Below are 14,350 nucleotides of genomic sequence, written 5' to 3' on the forward strand. Positions count from 1 at the left end.
TTGGGAAACAGAGGAAGACAGATTTCTGAGTTTGAGGCCAACCTGACCTATAGAGTGAGTTCCAGGATGTCCAGGGCCTTACACAGAGAAAACCTGTCTCCAAAAAAAAAAAAAAACCCTAAATAAATAAATAAACAACACACAAACAAATAAATAAATCATTGAATTTAGATACTAAAATAACGTGCAGTTTATAAAGCAATCGATTTAATTGTTTAATCATCCATTTATACAAATTCATTATTCATAATTCCTTTGATTAGAAACAGCTACTTCTGACTGTGTGACTTTTGGCTGATTTTTCTTTTCTACATATCACTCTTTTTTCCAATTTGCTTTATATCTATAACTTAAGCAAATTGTTTAAAAAGATTTTAAAAAAAGCTGGTTTCTTCCTATGTCAAGAAATGAACATAGACACTCAGAGTTTCTTTTGCTGTATGTGCTTCATTAGACCACATTCTATTCGATGGAAACTCAGGCACACGTGATCCTCACTTGTGCCACCTCTACATCTGCCCAAGGAGGCAGCTAGAAGGAACCAGAAAGGCAGGGAACCTGGACAAGGGAACAATTTTTCCAAGCTTGGCTTCTGGGGACAAGGGAAAAGAGCTTTCTTTGTAGCTGTTAGGACAATATCTCAGAGCAGATTGTTTCGAGTCCTCTTGAAGGATAAGCCACAGATGAAGTCCGGAAGTCCACTGGGAGCTACAGACTATTAGGCCTTTGAGGCCAGAGTGCAGAAAGTAGGAGGTCTGATGGTCTCTGGTCTCTATATCTTCAGAAAGTTCTGGGTATGACTGTGTGTAGAGGGAATGAGAAGAGGTTAGGATGCAGAGACCCAGTGAAGGGCTGTACAGAGACAAATTTTCTAAGGAGATGTGCAAAACAGAGTGAAGACAGGAGGCGGCCTGAACCACAGAAACCCATCAAACTATCCCAAATCAGCCCAGGGGACTTCTTCCTACACATGGACTTTCACCAAAGGTCCTGGATATGCACAGTCCTAATTTTATCTTGACTCAGTGAGGTCTAGACACCATGCTTCTCTGACAAAGATAATCAGTCACAGAGGTTTGTTACTTCCGGGGATGGTATATGGGGGAAGCCAACCTCAAAGACTCTGTAGACCCCCATGGGCTCTACAGAGCCTAGTCCTGGTTCCACTACCTTGAACAAGCTACCTCCCATCTTCCAAATGTCTTGCAATGGGCATGGTACCAGTAGTTCTAATTCTCGTTTTACCAAAGTCCATTCATGCATTCAGTGGGCTGAGGCCAGGGAGGACAAGTGTCCCTGGCTTCCTCTCTAGTCACAGGCTCTGTGGAGATGTGGGAACTTGCAGCAGTCCTCAGAGTTCTTTCTTTTGCTTTGACTCTCTGGAATCTGCCTTTTATAGCCTGATTCCTGGGCCTGACTCTTGGGACCACCAATGTCTTTCCAACACTACCATTAGAATCTAGGGCTTCATTCCAACTGATGAAGTTGCAAAGGAAAAAGCTCAAGAGAGTTTAAGGGACTTCACAATAATGTTAGCATCATCATCCTGACTGAAAACCACCCAAACTGTATAAAGTGATGGCTTTGTAATGATTTTCTTCACATCATGCTCCAACAGCACAACCATAAAAATACTAATGTTTTGTCTTTTGAGATGGCCAATAAGGACTGGTAACACTCGCTCACAGACAGTTTTCTGTAACTGTGGGCCAATCTAATGTGATCTAAAGTGTTGCCCCAAGAGCATTCTACTGTAGAATAGGTCCAGGAAGGAAAGAAAAAGGTGGCAGCCTAGGGAGGGACTGAGCCGCACGTCAGCTCTGTCATTGCTCACCTTCACACACAGCTCCAGCATCCTCGTCATGCCCACAATCAAAGGCCTCGACCTGGTCACATTCAGCCAGGGTCTGTTCTGTGCCGTTGCACAGGGCTACCTGAATGAGCACAGGCAGAGCTTCGTCAACTACTGGAGGATACAGTGCGGCGATTGGTGTGTGCCGGGCTGCTCCACAGCCCAACTCTCGGCACACCACAGCCACGTCCTTCATGTCCCAGCCATCGTCACAAACAGTGCCCCAGTGACCGTCCTGTTCCACTTCTACGCGTCCTTCACAGTGGTGGGGACCATTCACCAAACGCACTTTGGGCGGGGGCTCTGCAAACAGAGTAGGTGAAAGTATATTTAAAAAATGTGCCTACCGTGAAGCACTCCCACATACACAGGTCTTTAGATGCAGTTCATGTTAAAGGTTGGTTGACAGTATCTGGAATCGCCTAAAAGAAAAGTCTGTAGGCACCACCTATCAGCGGTTATCTAGGTCAGGTAGGCTGGTGGCCATACCTATAGGGAACCATTGATTAGGTTAATCGAACTAAGACTTGTCCACTGTGGGTGCTAGTATTCCCTAGGCTGGGATCCCTGACTGCATTAAAAGGAGAAAGATTGCTGTGCACAACTGTTGATAGCTCTGATGATTGTAGATGTGATGTGACAGATGCTTCAAGCACCTGCTGCCTTGACTTCCCTACCATGACCCTTGAACTCTCATCTTTCCCACCATCTCGGGTCACATCACCAATGTTAAGTGAGCCCTACAAAAGCTTCTGCTTACACTGGGAAACACAGAGATTTAGGGTTTTTTTTTATAAGCCAAAAAAAAAATATCTAGAAAACACAGAAGGATATAATTAAATCTTCCCTAATGATAGAAACTGAGATATAGAATGGAGAAAGGCCTGGTTCGATTGTTCTGCGTCCTTTTTTAAATACCTGTTTAATCTCCAATTTCTGCTTATTTGTTATTTGTTTTTACTTAGTTTATTAAGATGGGGATGTCACTTTGTTTCCCAGACTAATCTTGAACTTCAAGCAATCCTCCTGCCTTTGTTACCCACTATGCCCAGGTTTCCTTAAAACATAAAGTTAGAGTTATTAGAAATTAGAAAGGGATTCTCCAACCCTGTCTGTCTGTCTGTCTGTCTGTCTGTCTTTCCTTTGAAGCCCATTTTTGCCTTTAACTCACAATGGTCCTCCTGCCTTAGCTTCCTACACATGTGGGGTTGGCGGCCATGCATCATTATATTCTTTTGATACAGAATCTTTTACATAGTCTCGAGAGGCCTTAAACTCGGATCATTGTTCCTTCTCTGAGATCTCTCAGATAAAATATAGCTACAAGATTAACGTTGGTGGCCAACATTGCTTGTCTGAGAAAGAAGATGGCAGAATGAAGATGAGAGCTTGCAGATCCCAACCCACAGGGAATTACATCTACTACTGATTTCCTGTTAGCATCGCTTATGGGAAGAGGCAGGTCAACTGGGACAAAATTTCTATCATCATCAGCGAGCATACCATCTTAAAACTACTCGGATCTTGGCAAGATCCCCGAAGAAGGCAGATAGCAACATAGGTAATAGTAATGCAGACAAACCAGGAAAGTCACAGGTAATAACAATGATTTTCTAAAGTAGGCTCGGTGGTACCCACCTTCCATCAACTCAGCACTGAGGAGATGGAGACAGGAGGATCGCTGTGAGTTTGGGTTCAGTCTATAATGAGTTCCAGGACAGCCAGGGCTGAATAGTGAGAGCCTGTCTCAACAAAAGCGAAGCAAGGCAAAGCAACAAAACCTTGGTAGATTATAGTTCCCAAAACTTGGTAGATCAATGAGACCAAACACATATAAATAACATTATAGAGACTGAAGTATAAGACTAAATAAGAAAGTAGTTTAAAGAAAAACAATCTAGACTCCATATATACTCCATTCACAAACAAAAACAATTTTCCACAGGAAAATTGATAGCATGCAAAACCATTAACAAAGTTTCAACGATTTCTTTGAAGTAAAAATTCTACAGGCCACATTTTAATAAATGCTAAATACAAGAGCAAAGGTGTATCTAAGAAATTAATAATTAAAGATTGATGCAAAGTTAATTATAAGAAATTATGAGTTCTTTTTAAAAAAGAATTGAGAACCCATGTTACACATATTGTAGACAATAAGCAAGTGAAGATATTATATATCAAAACTTTTAAATAAAAGAGAAAAGCAGTACATGAAGGAAAACAGTTTTAAATATATTTCTTAGAAAACAAAAAAGATGAAAAAGTATTTATGAAATTAAAAAAAATGTGAAGTATAAGAAAGAAAATATATAACAGATAAGTAAATGAATTAGAAAAATATTTTGAAATAGTAAACTAATATGAACTTGAAGAATCAAAAAAACCAAAAAGTACAAACAAATGAAACAGTAAATTAATATGGACTTGAAAAATAAAAAACAAGCAAAAACAACACAACCCCAGAATATTTTTAAGATTTATTTCATGTATATGAGCACACTGTAGCTGTCTCAGACACACCAGAAGAGGGCATCAGACCCCATTACAGATGGTTATGAGCCACCATGTGGTTGCTGGGAATTGAACTCAGGACCTCTGGAAGAGCAGTCAGTGCTCTTAACCACTGAGCCATCTCTCCAGCCCCAACCCCAGAATTTTAAAGAGAAAATATAGCTGAAAGATCTCTGGTAAATCTGGTGGGGAAAGGGGGACATCCGGGTACTTTAGACATGGGAAGAGAGCATAGTCACACACTGGAAACTAAACACGGATATAGTGCTCAAGAGTCTGTGACAACTTGGAAAATCTAGACTTCCATATGCCATTCATTTTGTGGGGGAAGGCAGAGAAACAGTTGTAGAGGGAGCTGAATGAGGCGTGTGTGGGCCTACAGTGTGTGCACGCTGAGGGAGGGAGGCAGAGGAGGATGCTGAGTAGCTTCCTCCAGCGCTCTCTGCCTTGTTCTTGGAGACAGGCTCTTTTGCACAGAACCTGGACCTCAGCAGTTCTCAACTGCTAGTCAGCAAAACCCTGCAGTCCTCCTGTCCCCACTTCCCCAAACAACCATGTTGAGGTGGGCTCTGAGGATCCAACCACAGGTCCTCATACACGTGAAGTCAGTGATCTTACCTACCCAGCCATCTCCAAGCCTGATCAGAGTAACCATGTAACAAATGATTGTCTTAAGATAATTTTTAAAATTGAAAAGGCCGATTAACAGAAAAGATTTGACAGTAGAGGTAACACTCTACTGGTCTCAAAGAATCTTTGGCTAGCTCCAAAGACTTCAAGTAGTAGGTAATCTAAATGTTTTAACTTTCTGAACACAGTATTCTCGGCTGCTCCCTGAAACCTTTCCGGTGAAGCTAAGCTATCCCTGGCAAAGACAAACAAACACTCATGTGTTAATAGGATGCCGGGAGTCACAGAGCACATGCTTAGCACACTTGAAATCCTGAGCGTGATACCTAGCACTAAATAAACAGACAGATGCAAACGCCTGAAATAAGACATTAGCAAGTCATATAAAGCCACTGAGATGAGTAAGATGAGCTTAGAAGGGAAGCTCAGTAACTGCTCCACATTACAAAAATCATGAAAAATTTTCTCTCCAATAATGGATTAGAGAAAAACAAATAAAAGATCACGCTGCCATCGGGATGTATTCACACAGTGGCTCTGGCTGCCTTCAGTTCCATCCTTGTACCTGTTCACCGTAGTCCTATTAAATAACCTTGGACAAGCTGCTTAAGTTAAATCTTATTTCTTTGTTTGTGTAACAATTATGTTGCCATGGAAACTAAGTGAAGCTATCTAAATAAGCATTTGAATCCCAGAATCTGTTTTGTTTGCGGCTTTATTTTTTTCTTTTGTTCTTAACTACAAGGGCTAGTGGGAGCTCCCTAGTGGCTCTGAGTGAGCCTCAGTGAACTCTGAGGACATCTGCCTTCTCTCTCCATGCTTTAACTAGGCCACCTGCCACACCACCCAGGTCCCCGGTGTTACACATATGTGATTCAACGAAAAAGCAGACAGGAAGAACAAGCAGTGGACGGTGATGCTACTGTTAAGACTGAAGAGCACACCTTGGGGTAAGGATGGTCCTCAAGCGGAGCTCCAATTTCCGGAAGGGTGCGAGAGTACAAGGAGAGGAAGAAAGCATGGCTCAGCACAATGCAAGCTGCACCCTGGAATGGGACATTAAATTGTCCTACCTGTGACATTTAGCGTTACCACCTCACTGCGCTTGGTCCCCCAGCCATTGTCAGCCTCACAGGAGTAGTTCCCAGAATGCCCTGCAGTCAGAGAGAGCTTAAAGGATGCTTTTCCTCCAAAAGGTGCCGAGGTGTTTGCCAGAGTGATATTTTCGTGATAAAACCGGTACAGAACGGGAGGAGACGCTCTCTTGTCTTCACAGTGAAGCTCGGCCACATCCCCGATGAAGGGTAGGACCCCAGGAACGCTGATGGAGAAGAGAGGCTGCAACACTGGAACTGAGAGCACAGCAGAGATTCAGAGGGAAAGGCTGGGACTCATAGCCTACCTTGTTTTCTCCCAAACTCTCCCACTCCAGCCCCGTGGTGCATTCGTTCCTAAGGTCTCCCTGCTTTATCTAACCATCTACGGAGGTTCCAGCAGAGCGGTTACGCACTGAGGAAGATTTCTGGGGAGCACGCTTCTGGTTACCCCATACCATCTGCCTCCTGTTCCATATCCGTGCCCTCTTTCAGCTCCCGTGCAGCACTTCGACATCCACCACCCAAACAAGAACTCTGCTGTGTTCAAACATCTTCCCAGCCTCTTCCTGCCTTCCTTGTACCTCGTCATCTCTTGGAACACTTTCCCCAGCTAGGAGTCGTTGGGGGATGCCACTCACCTTTCACGGTGATGTTCACTACTGCGCTCTGGACAAGGCCGTAGTTGTTGTCTGCAGTGCAGTAGTATCCTCCAGCATGGCTTTCCCTGATAACAGGGATCTCTAGCTCCACTCTCTGGGAGCGCTGACTTTTACTTCCCACACTTTCCTTCGTGTCCTGCCTGTGCCAGGAGAACATGATTAGCCCCGTGCCTTTAGCCACAGAACAAACAAGGACCAGTGGCTCCCCTTCAAGGCCCAGTGGCTCCCCTTCAACTCCCCAGCCCCTTGAAGGCTGGATCTCCATGGAGACTTGAGATACAGGGATCCCTGTGTGAACAGAAGATAATTGTTAGAGACCAAATAGGGAACTTCACGGCAGGTAGAGTCCAGTGTCACTTTCTAGGAATTTTAGCACGTAAATATTTGGAGTTGAGAGTTCACCCTGCTTGCTTGAGTGTTTTTTCATGGGAATGGTGCATACTTAGGGGCATTACCTGGGACCGCTCTGCAATCCCATCAATACTCAGTAGCAATCCTATTCTCAGCTTCCTGCACTTTTCCCTACCCACACTCATGACCACATCCCTCTGGGTTCTGCCCTCTCTTGCCTTCCTTGTGAACCTGAGGCATTAGGAGAGGGGCTGGAATCTCATCTAAAAGGGGGATTTTCTGACCACAGTAACGATTACGTTCTGCCATTTAATAGTTGCAGAATCTGAATAAGTCAGTATCTCTAATCTTCTGTTTTCCTCAGTAGCATTTGGATAATCATAGTAACCTCACAGAGTTCTCTTGAAGATTGGTCAAGACACTTACACAAAGCAGTCTCGACCAGCACTGTTCAGTAATGTCAGCTAGTGCTGCTGTTATCCTCTGACAGGGCTGGCTAGGGAGTGCTAGTAAATGTTTAAAGTATAGTCACGGTTTAAATTCTGGGACTCCGTGCTGGCTTTCCTCAGTCAAGTCTCTAACAGCTCTCCTCAGAGACAGAGGCTGGGCTTCACTGACCTTTTGTTTTTCTGAGTAAAGTTATTATTATTGTCTCTTTTCTGAAAGGCAGGGCAAAGTCATTGGAAATTATGCCCCTACAGAAATTAGTGTTCAAGAATCTCGGTGAGCCATGATGTCTTCCACCCTCAGGGATAAGGAGGAGCCTACAATCTGGTGCTCCTGCTGTCCCTGCCGTACTCAGCCCCATCAGCCCAACCCACAGATGCTCACTCTCCACATCTATATAGGACCGGTAACTCTGCTTTGAGACACTGCGAGAGGCGGTCATTGCTTCACACCAGTAATTTCCTGAGTCTTCCTTCGATATTGCTGAGATTGTAAATTTCGGTGAGGTCCAGCCCGATTGCAAAGTGTGGCCATTTTTGAAGAAGGAATAGCGTAACTGGGTCGTTGCCCTGTCTGAAGGGAGCCTGGTGTTGCAGGACAGGGTCACTGAACTCCCCTCTATGGGCTGCAGGAGGCTGGCAGTCAGCCCAGGTGTTGGAAACAGCTCTGGAGGAAAGGTAGAAAGGACCACCTGTTAGTATAGAAGACCATACAGTTCTCCAGAAGTGCCTTAAGGCAAGACACACGTATCCGTACTCCAGGACAGATTGTCCACTATCATTTATCCACCCCCGGATAGTGTCATAGGCACTGTAGCCTGGCTCTCCTACCCGGACACTCTAGACACAGACACTTGAAGAATGACGCCCCCTACCTTGGACATTAAGCCACTTGGATCCTGTTTCTTCTGTTGTGTCTATAAATAGGAACAATTTCCTATCTGCCTTACAGAAATAGTAGCCACTGTCACCAAGTCCTGCATTGTCAATGGTGTAGCTCGAAGAACCGCTGTAAGTTGCTATGTGATGGCTATTCTTGAAGTACTTCACTCTCTTTATGTCACCATTGTTTTGCCCCGTGCACCTTATAACTACTTGGTCTCCTTCATAAGCATGCTGTGGAACGCTGATGCTCAACCAGTCTGAAAGGGAAGCAGAGGTGCAGACCGTGACAACCTGGACTCCACCTTGATGCCCCTGAGAGGCTGATGACCCACAGCTGCCTGGGCACCCACTAGCTTTGCTAATTTTCTGCCTCAGCGGAGTGGGCTCTACTTCACTGGGTGATTTTTTTCAGACATGCATTTTGTATGCATGTTAATAGATTTTATATTGTAGTTTCCAACTTCCAACAGCTGTACTAACCATGGATTTAAAAGGAGCCCACCGGCTAATGGAGATAGCACAGCTGTGGGATCACAGCTATTCATGAAGTTGGAGCAGGTGGGTCACAGATGCAAAGCTACAGATTAAGTTTGGAGCCAGCTTGGGTGACTTAGACTCCGACTCACAGCCAGCAATAACCAGCGGGGCTGGGCATAGACAGCTTAGTGATGGGGGACTTACCGAACACATGCAAGACCCTGGCTTGAGCCTCAGCACTTCTCTTCTCTGTACTAAAGATTCCACTCGTGTCTACTTACACCTATTGATGTGGTCTCACATCCCCCATGGCAGCCATGATTAACCCCTCTGCTTGTCTCGTGCCTTGGAAACCTTGCTGAGTACCATGATAAACTCAGAGTCCTTCCCATGCACACCAGTCTCCTTTGATAAAATTAGTGGGGCTACTGAGGCACAAGCTCCGGAATCTATGTTTCCAGTCTCTGGAGTCAATTAAAAACTCTTTCGGAAGTGTTTGCAAATTATTGTGATGCTTGGCCCTGTAGCATCCCCACAAAGAAGAAGTGGGGCCTCTACTTAGTCATGCCATTGCTTCCCCTGGCGGGCAGTGGTAACCTGGGATCTAATGAATAGCTCAGGTGTCTTGGATCTGCCACAGCACTCTAGCACTGAACTAAATTCTCAGTTTACCTTCTCATCCTTCAGGATGTTCGGTTTATGTATGTATTTTTCATTGTTCACATATATCAATGTACACCTCTCTACATATCTATATCATGTTTGAGCTGCTCATGCAGATGGTTTCAATAGGACTAAGTGGCCAGCCAAGCTCAAAGGTACCTTCTGTGCAGTTTTTACTGGCTTCGAAAGATAACGGAAGTAGAGGTAGACGCCAGGGCACAAAGGTTGATAAAGAAGTGGTGAAGGCCAGTTTTCTTTTTCCTACATGGTGAGGCTGGCTAATATTTTCCTGTGGGTATTTTAGAAATAAACTCAGCTTGATTAAAGAAATATTTGAGAAGTTTATGAGGCCAAACTGAGAAGATGGAAGGGCTAGGAGACAGAGAAACATTGTAACAGTTTTCCCTGAGACTGAAATAAGGATTTAACTGCAAAACACTTGGGTTAGTGGTCTTAATTTCTGAGATTTTACTTAGAGCTGTTTCCTCAATGTGGCCACAATTATGCATCTGAACACATTTTCTCATAATTTCTGAGAGTTCACTGGATGCCATGAGGTTGCTATAGAGACCTCCCCTACTAAGTATTTTAAAAATCCTTCTTGTTTAAAATTACAAACCTAGGTACAGAAGTATCATCTCCTCTCCATATTGTAGAAGGAATGTGTTCTCAAAGGCTTAAGCAAGGAAGAAAGTATAATTTCCCGGGCTGCCATGAAAGTGTTTTCTTAATTTCATTATATTAAAATTCCAGTAAGAAAGGAAAGCACATTAGGCACTGGATGGCTTCTGTCCCAGTAGGGAACTAAGGGTGTCCTTGCCTTCTGCAGAGCACCAACTTTGCCCTTGCTGCCTCTCTGCTGTAATATATTCTCAATCACCGCTTGTGGTGGCCATGAGGATCTTTTCCCCCAGTGGCTACACGATGGCTTTCCCTTTGCAGCTATTCCTTCCTGTCTGCCAGGTCAGCAGCAAAGGAGAAGTAATTCACTGCCTTGAGGGAGTCAGGACTCTGTCTTCTTCCCATCCAGCAGTAGCTGACAAAACAGAGATGGTATACTCTGCCTTGGCTGACCAAGGGTGAGGAGAGTGCGGTGCCCCAATCCTGCCTCTCTCTTCACCCTAACTCTGCTACCTTCTACTAAAACACTTTACTAGGCAGAGCCTCCCATGCCCAAGTGAGTGAGGTCCCAGAGATCTAAAGGAACAAAGAGAAGACTTGCTTACCCGACTGGACTCCGACAGGAGCTGCAAGGGAACAGAGTCAGAGAGATTACACAGGACCAAGGTCTTCTTAAAAGGTTCTAATCCCCTGAGGACTCCCAAGAACTTCCTTCTCTTTGTCTTTTTGCTTCTTCCTCCCCCTTTCCCTCCTTCATTTCCTCTATAGTTTCCCTCCATCTTTCCTTCATCCTTCCTTCTCTCTCTCGAACAACATTCCTATGGAACCCCGGGTTCATTTTTATAATTCCAAGCATGATATAACCGGTTCTTGTCCGTTTCCAGAAGTTTGTCTTTTGCAAGCAAAATTTCAAGATCTTCAAGTCTCCTCTTCTACCTTTTTAATTTAAATGTATTGAAATTAAAGTTTAATTATATCATTTCCATCATTTTCTCCCTTCTCTTCTCTCGCCCCAACTCTTTCCCAAATTAATGGCTTCTAATTCAGTCTCTCTCTCCCTCCCTCTCTCCCTCCCCCTTTCTCTCTCTCTCCGTGTATATATACATATGTGTGTATGTGTGAATATGTATATGATGTATATGTATATACATACATCACACACATCTATATATAATACAATCCAGTCAATCCATGTTACATATATATATATATATATATATATATATATATATATATATATATATATGATTTTAAGGCTGACCACTTGGTATTGGATAGCCAATCTGGGGGCTCCACCTCGAAATTGTCCAGACTATTTTGCTTAAGGGAAATTACCTACACAGGGGCAATCTAGGTGCCAGGAATATCCACAAAAGAAACAGAAGGTCTGCTCATATTTCATTGGGATTAGTTCCCCTCCTTTCTGCATTCTAGACCTACTATTATGTATGGGGCAGTGTAAGAGAGTCATGCTTATAGGCACGGCCTACAATATCAACTATGGTCAGTCAGGCTTGAAGTCTATGTAGTGTCTAAATGTATGGAGATATGAGTTCAGTTAAAAATGATGAAGCCTGAAGTCGAGTATGAATTTGGGGTGTGATATTTATGTGGGCTGTGTTCACTCTAACGGAAACCACCTTTGAAGCCCTTTTAATGAAAATGCACTGTTTTCCTAAAGATCAAACAGAAATAATAGATAAAAATAACCAGCCTTTAGTAAAGGGACACACACACACACACACACACACACACAATCACACACACACAATCACACACACAATCACACACACATAATCACACATACACAACCACACACACACAATCACACACACATAATCACACACACAATCACACACACACAATCACACACACAATCACACACACACAATCACACACACACAATCACACACACACATAATCACACACACACAATCACACACACATAATCACACACACACAATCACACACACACATAATCACACACACAATCACACACACACATAATCACACACACATAATCACACACACACAATCACACACACACACAATCACACACACATAATCACACACACACATAATCACACACATACAATCACACACACACAATCACACACTCACACATAATCACACACACACATACAATCACACACACACAATCACACACTCACACATAATCACACACACAATCACACACACACACATAATCACACACACACAATCACACACACACAATCACACACACAATCATACACACACATAATCACACACACACAATCACACACACATAATCACACACACAATCACACACACAATCACACACACATACACACAATCACACACACACACACACACACACACACACACACACACACACACACACACAGTCTTCTTTTCCTGGGAACCTTGCTCTGCCCAGCTCCCATTTGCATTATACCTGCTAGCACTGGATCAGAAGAAGAAACCCAGTGCTGCACACCCCAGCAGAGAGACATAGCTCGAGTGTCCAGAGTTGCCCAAGCAGAGGTAGTCCTGCCCTGGAACCACCCCAGGCCTTTTCAGCATCCTACTTACCAAATACCAGAAGCAGCGAGTACAGCAACATGAGACTGGAGGCCAGCGGCTCCCTTCTAGGCAGGCGCAGCTCAAGTCCTTTGGACAGATGGACCAAGGATCTGGGATAGAACACTGAGGTTCAGCAGGGATCTTAACTGAAATAGAAAAAGAAGGAAGTGGCAAAGCTGTCTGTCAATCTGTCCATACCCCAACCCAGTGGGTGCTGCAAACGCAGTCGTCCTTCCTCTTTACCGACGTGCTTCGATACTTGCATTGGTGGGATGTGATGCCTCCTGCGTAGGGTGCCTTCCTTTTATAGACATGGTTTCCGTTGCATTTGACCTGCAGAGAATCCTGAGTTTGGGGCCCACTGAAATTCAAATCAGGCTCTTGGTAGTTTTGAACATTTAAATCTCCTCTTAGCACTCAAGAGACCGTCCCTACTAAGCGTCACCATTGCCAGAGATGGATTGACTCCTCTCCAGAGGTCAGTCCAGACCAGATGATAGAAAAATGGGAACTTGTAAGAAATGATGACAGGTTTAACATGTTATCATTGCTATGTTAACATGTTATGCATGTTCTGGGCACCTAGAAGGTGCATTTTTCTGCTCAAGACTTCCTGTTCATTCAGGAGATGTTTTAGTCAGATACAAGTAGGAATGAAGAATGAAGAAGCAGTATGGACACTGGAAGGTTTATCTCTGAACCGCAGGAGAATCTGAAGGGTTTTGACTCACATAGGAAAATTTCTTCTTCCTCTCTAAATAATGTGGAAGGACAAAGTGCAGGGAGGTTGCATAGCTGGCTATGCCAGTTGGTTTGTGTCTGACACAAACAACAGTTTTCTGGGAAGCAGGACTCTTGACTGAGAAAAATGCTTCTATAAGAGTCGCCTGTAGGCAAGGCGGTAGTGCATCTTCTTGACTAATGGTTGATGTGGGTGGGCTGAGATCTCGGGGAGTTGTACCACTCCTGGCCAAGAGTACTGGACCACATAAGGAAACAGGTTGAATAATGGGGAACAAGCTACTAAGCACGATTCCACCATGGCTTCTGCTTTAGTTCCTGACCCTAGGTTCCTGCCCTGACTTCCCTTCACGATGGACTTACCTGGAACTGTAAGCTGAAATAAACTCTTTCCTTTCCAGAATGCTTTTGGTCATGGAGTTTTTCAATAGTATTACAAACTCTAACTAAGAATATATATATATATATATATATATATATATATATATACATACATATATATACATACACACACACACACACACACACACACACACACACACACATATATATATATATATATATATATATATATATATATATATAACTGGTTTCAGGGATTTTGAGACTAGCTTAGAGTGGGGGTTCCTCAATGGTACCCTACAACTCTCTCCACAATTTGAGTAAAGCTCACGTGTATTGCTTCACTGTCTCGGTGTGGAGAAGACTACTGGGGGAATGGGAAGCATCATTTGAAGTAAAAACTTGAGGGCTTTTTGAAAAGCCAGCTGTGTTAGATGGTGATTGTTGAGACAGACACATACTGGAGTGTTTTTCTAAAACAGACACAGGTGAAAAGATGTTCTGTTA

The 14,350-nt window shown here is 43.7% G+C and overlaps 1 protein-coding gene across 3 annotated transcripts; it reads right to left on the bottom strand.

Annotated features, from left to right (window-relative positions):
* Positions 1-171: 171 nt before the first annotated feature.
* Positions 172-13,123, bottom strand: Fcrl2 (Fc receptor-like 2). Of its 3 annotated transcripts, none has more exons than XM_039102396.2 (9): positions 13,004-13,123; positions 12,770-12,906; positions 10,801-10,821; positions 8,425-8,691; positions 7,935-8,216; positions 6,732-7,040; positions 6,070-6,348; positions 1,835-2,155; positions 186-800 (listed from the first exon to the last, which is right to left on the bottom strand). In XM_039102396.2, the coding sequence occupies exons 2-9, from the start codon at positions 12,798-12,800 to the stop codon at positions 781-783; spliced, it is 1,530 nt and encodes a 509-aa protein (XP_038958324.1). In that variant the 5' UTR covers positions 12,801-12,906; positions 13,004-13,123; the 3' UTR covers positions 186-780. The 3 variants fall into 3 exon arrangements, with proteins under 3 accessions (NP_001101172.1, XP_038958324.1, XP_038958325.1); XM_039102397.2 differs by having other exon boundaries at positions 13,024-13,042; NM_001107702.1 differs by lacking the exon at positions 13,004-13,123 and having other exon boundaries at positions 172-800; positions 12,770-12,923.
* Between the last annotated feature and the right edge of the window lie 1,227 nt (positions 13,124-14,350).

Source organism: Rattus norvegicus, chromosome 2, assembly GCF_036323735.1.
Source record: "Rattus norvegicus strain BN/NHsdMcwi chromosome 2, GRCr8, whole genome shotgun sequence".
Taxonomy (NCBI): Eukaryota; Metazoa; Chordata; class Mammalia; order Rodentia; family Muridae; genus Rattus; species Rattus norvegicus.

Excerpts from the sequence above, each read along its gene's own strand:
- Fcrl2 (NM_001107702.1), bottom strand. The coding sequence starts at position 12,800 with ATGTTGCTGTACTCGCTGCTTCTGGTATTTG. Across the intron at positions 8,692-10,800 it reads TCCTGTCGGAGTCCAGTCGG|ACTGGTTGAGCATCAGCGTT; the intron begins GTAAGCAAGTCT and ends CTTCCCTTTCAG. Across the intron at positions 801-1,834 it reads TGCTGGAGCTGTGTGTGAAG|TCATACCCAGAACTTTCTGA; the intron begins GTGAGCAATGAC and ends CTCTACACACAG.